Raw genomic sequence first — 5,000 nt, 5'->3', positions numbered from 1 at the left:
TTGCCATTCCCCGCGCGCAACTCCAAAAGTCAATTTAAACACTGTTGATGTCGACGGAGACATCGAACATAGATTGACTGAACTAACAATACATGGGAAGCTGTTTTACATGTAAATGATAAAGATTGTCTGAGAAAATGTGACTTGTAATCGCAAATTAGAAGGCTGCTATTAATTCCCTTCCACTCCTCATCTCACCCGCTCCCTTGAAAATGTCCGGAAGGGGAAACAGATACTCAACTAGGAGGAAGGAGACTCATGGAACCAGATTCCGAAAATGCTCCATTTTAATTGAGGCCAATCGCCCAGAAAATGGTAAGACTTTCAAGTCTTCTCGGATACAGACAATAAACCGTAGGCCCGTCACGCAACACTTTCAAACATTTAGGGTTAAAACACTGTGTGCCTAATTAAAGATCCAACATACTATTCGGAGATAACAGCCGGTGGGCACGGATTTCCAGTTATGTGTTGTGTGACCTGGTCTGAATTCTGAAGATCCACAGAAGTGTATTACTGTTATAACACTGTAAGGTGCTATCCTCGTCACATAAAGTGTCACTCACTTGCTTGTCACGACCGCGCAAAAGGTGAACCGAGTCCAAAAGAGAATGAAAAGGGAAATGGGCCTAGGGTATGGGTTTTCCCCATTCCCTTTCGGGGCAGCCAGAACTTTTTGTAGTTGCAAAATAATTTATCGACGAATCAATACGATCTGAAAAGCATACCACCTCACCTGTATCATTGCCGCAATGCACAAAAACATTCAAGGGCTTCTTAAAACCATGGACTGCCCTGGCCAACAATTTGTGCCTGCAATTTCCCAATGTGTTCTCACTCCCTCTACATTCAAAGTCACCAAACCAAAAGATTTGCTTTGTTGACACTTCCCGTTGATATGTTCCATGGACTTGACCGAATCCAAGCTGACGGCATAACACTAAAGCATCCCTTAGGTCCCACTTATCAGTTCCTACAGTACCCCAAAGACCGCCAAAGAACACTTCCACAAGGCCTTCAATGGATTTGTTTTTGCCCAGTCTGACAGGAAATTCTGTAAAAGACGCATACAATATAGCTAATGTCTTTGACCCCGACAAAACATGCTCATGGGGTCTTGCACGTAATTGTGGATGCCACTGGCAACAATGGTTTAATGTGCATTTGTTAAGATTTTTACCGATTTAATTGGGAGGTGCCTCGCATGGGACTCCAGGTCGCGTTTGCACCTTACCTTTTGGTCGTTTTTTTTTTTTTTTACTTTTCTTCTTCTTCTTCTTCTTTTCGTTCGGACCTGTATCTAATTAATTATTTAGTAGAGAGACCCAGACCAATAAAGTTGAAAAAACAAAACAAAACAATATTTTAGATTTCCAAAAGAAGCAACTCCTCGACAGATCAACCTGATAGCGAAATTACGGCTGCTATGAAACCCGAAAGTACTTATGCCCTTCTGTATACATAGGAAGCCCATTTTCTTCAGTAAATAGACAAGTCAAAAAAGCCTTACGTTTCCTTTCTGTCCGATCTTCCCGAACTGTGCCAGGGGTAAGTAAGTCCCTAAGACTTCCACAAAAATAACGATCAGGGATAGCTTGTTTGTTTGTTTGTTTGTTGTGACGATACTCAGGGTCTCTCTTTTTTCTCACAACGACAACAAGAGAGACTAGGAGGTTTCAGTTTGATGACGATCAAAAGCCTTTCACTGGCCAAACGTTCCCGAAACTCGCGAGTCCCAGAGACTTCTAATTCCAAAAGTTGCGAGGGTCATTGTGCTAAGAGAGGTGTATTAAAAAAAAAAACACACATTCACTTTCGCACTATCGTACTATCTCGTGTTTTTACATGACGTATCGACTGACGTCACGGCTTGTTTTTTGCAAACTGCAAAGACGCGGTGTACGAGTTCAACCTTCGAAACTTAAAGTCTTTTTTTGACGTTTTGAGTCAAAAACCTGATCGATGCTCAAGTGGCTGAAAAAAAAAGAGCAGCCACTGTCTGCTTAGCCAATAACAGCTCGGGGTCAAGGTCATCTTCGAGCCATGGCCAGGCGGATTGGAAGCAAGTAAATTTAAATAAGACGAAGACGGAAATAAACGTAACAGGGACGAAGTATGAGTTCATGTTGACGACGTGACGAAGATAGTAATAATAATGATGATGTTGGTGATGATGACAATTAAGCTAGTACAGTGTCAGATGTTTGTCCAACGCGACAAGCAAGTACTCACCATTAACAGAAATGCCGTCTACTTTACAAATCAGTTGGATGTCATCGCTGCTACAATGCTCTTTTTGCCGTAACTTACAATCAGCCAGCGTCTTTTCATGGCCTGTGCATCCATTACCATTGAACCACACAGGTCCTATACCCACGTCATAGATACTCACTGCCCGGTAAAAGTCTTTATTGTGGACCAGAAAATCCAGTTCAACGCCTTTATAACCAAGTTGTCGACAAAGAACTTCAGCTGTCTCGGTTTTCCAATCGTTTGCACACAGAGTTCCCCAGACTCCAAGATAACGTACTTTTACTCGGCCAGCATAAGGTACTTCCGAACCACGCAACTCAACAGCAATTTCTGTAGATGATTGAGAATCAAATTGAGGTCTGCAAGTATGACTCAATAAGAAACGACCGTTAAAAAAGCATCTCACCCGAGTGTTGATATTGAGGATTATAGCACACTAAACAGACATCTGATTCATGATTTTTGCAGAAGGTATGCAATTGACTGCTCCATTCTTCTTCCCTTGGGCACTGGTCCAATGAACTTTCATTTCCATAGCACCGAACATTTGCCAGCCATACTGGACCTGACGCATGCTCATTGGAGGGACAGTTGGAATACACTGGAGCTAACCAGCTAGTCGATGACCTGTATGAAAAATGGCTCGATGCAGTCTTAATTGTGCATTCATGTTTTCGTATTTGTTGGCTCTTAAATTTGGTCAGTGGTCACTACAGTTTTTCCCTCCCATTAAAAATCAACATCTGATTTGAGCTGCTTTGACTTCATTACTTTTGACTTGATTTACAGTCCTTCCCGGGATAGTGCATCACGGAAACTCTTGTCGTTGGTTTGATAATCTTGCGACTAACATGGTTACCATGCATTCTCTAAACTAGTTGTCCAGAAGTGAAAATATCTACTTCTCAGACACTCAATTAGGGCACCTTACTCACCTCTGTTTGAAATTTCTTTGCTCATGGTTGATATACTATTCTTTTGCTTCGGTGGAAAAACAAGGTTACTGATCACAAGAGTGAAAACACTTTAAACCATACCACACTGGATAAATTGAACCTAGTAAAGTACTCCTGACACTAACCTGATAGCCAAGCCAAACCCAAGCTGCCTGCAAGCAATCATTTGGGTATTCTTGTCAAAATGTAAGCCTCGCTTACATACTGTTCCCCACTTTCCATGAAGTAGAATTTCAAGCCGACCAGCATGAGGCACTGACGATCCAGCCAAACGAATTGGATATACTACGCAAATATGAAATACATATTTTCTCAGTTACATTACTTGTTACCATACCCCCTTGGTCACATCCCCAGTGCCAGGAGCCCATCTGGAGCGTGCAACTTCCATACAGCGTCTATGAAACGGCGTTTTCACAAGTAGGTTTATTTTTAGACTAGCCCTTCCCGCGAATTAGGTCAAAAAACAAAGGCAGTTCCGGTTCGGTGACCCTATGACGTCAGCTTAATTTCTTGTAATTGGTCATCGGGCTCCTGTGGGAGTCTCATTCGCGGGGTATTCAATCTAAAAATAAATCGGTCTGTGAAAACGCGGTTACACGAACACAGTAGTGTTGTAGGCTCCGGGTCATGGGTTCCTGCCAGTGCCCATTCCCTTACTCGATGAGCAGAGAATAAACCATTTCCGAGTTCATGACTGCCTCCTCTTCATAGCGAGTCTTAGTGCGAAGTCTTTGTCATGGTACCAAGTTTTACTTTACAGATGAATGAAAACTAATTTTCATAAGAAAAACTTCGCACTTAGACTCACTTTGACGAAGAGAGAGACATGAACTCCGAAAAAGGCAAGTCTCTCGACCACCTAATACGCTGCTTCTCTTACCAAGTACACCTAATTTTTTGTCTATTAGCTACTGGTATCAAACTTTCTCCGCGAAAAATAAATAAATAAAATAAGAAAAATTTCGTTGTTTAATGACGGGCAGAGGCCAATTGTTTGATGATTGCCGTAACCACAAAAACGATTACAAATAAAGTGAAATCCTTGACTAAACTAAGTAAACTTACGTGCTTTATAATTGCTTGGTCGACACATCAATTCCAGTACTTCCCCATGAGTGCACCCGTATCCTAAGCTGTGACTGTCGATCGTACATTGTGATAGGTTGCTTTCGTTTCCATAACAATATACTCCGTTCAACCAAAAGGGTCCCTTTGCGTCGTTGCCATATCGTTGAAAGTCTCGGTATTCATCACTTTCGTATAAACTTTTATCTCCCATCACATCTTCATACCCCAGCTGGCGGCAAATTATTTTGTATACCTCCCCATTTACGCTCCGTGGACATATTACTCCCCATACACCTGCATAACGAACCTCTACACGGCCAGCGTATGGCAAATTTGAGCCGACCAATCGCAGGTTTAACTCTAGCAAAAAAAAAACAACAACAACAACAACGACTGGAGTTTGGGGATTTTTTTCATCGTTTTAAACTCTGAACAAAACCTACTTTTTAGTCAAATTAAGAGCAAATATTTGATTTGTTCTCAGGTTTAAATGAGTAAAAGCTAAAATTGCACTAAATAGTATTATGCCAAGTTTATGCCAGAAGAAGTTAATAAAATGACAAACATAAAACAATCTCACAAAACTATAAAAAGTCAAAAAAGAGGCGAGTACGCCATATTACGGGATTACCGCCGATACTTTCATTAAGGACGGTGCCTACTAATTCAAAGGTATTTTTGCCCCGGTTTATGATTATGCAGGAAATGTAGATCTTAAAA

The 5,000-nt window shown here is 41.4% G+C and overlaps 1 protein-coding gene across 1 annotated transcript in view; it reads right to left on the bottom strand.

Moving 5' to 3' along the window:
* LOC138045029 (neurotrypsin-like) overlaps positions 1-4,905 on the bottom strand; it is an 11,250-nt gene extending 6,345 nt beyond the window's left edge. Inside the window, exons 1-5 of the mRNA XM_068891379.1 lie at positions 4,278-4,905; positions 3,335-3,494; positions 2,660-2,880; positions 2,233-2,583; positions 737-1,054 (exon numbers count right to left, since the gene is read on the bottom strand). Coding sequence (XP_068747480.1) covers positions 737-1,054; positions 2,233-2,583; positions 2,660-2,880; positions 3,335-3,494; positions 4,278-4,491 — 1,264 coding nt within the window. The 5' untranslated portion in view covers positions 4,492-4,905. The remainder of the gene's footprint in view (positions 1-736; positions 1,055-2,232; positions 2,584-2,659; positions 2,881-3,334; positions 3,495-4,277) is intronic.
* Positions 4,906-5,000: the final 95 nt, after the last annotated feature.

Source organism: Montipora capricornis, chromosome 4, assembly GCF_036669925.1.
Source record: "Montipora capricornis isolate CH-2021 chromosome 4, ASM3666992v2, whole genome shotgun sequence".
Taxonomy (NCBI): Eukaryota; Metazoa; Cnidaria; class Anthozoa; order Scleractinia; family Acroporidae; genus Montipora; species Montipora capricornis.
Note: the sequence above shows the minus strand (reverse complement) of the source record. Positions and strands in the feature narration are given on the sequence as shown.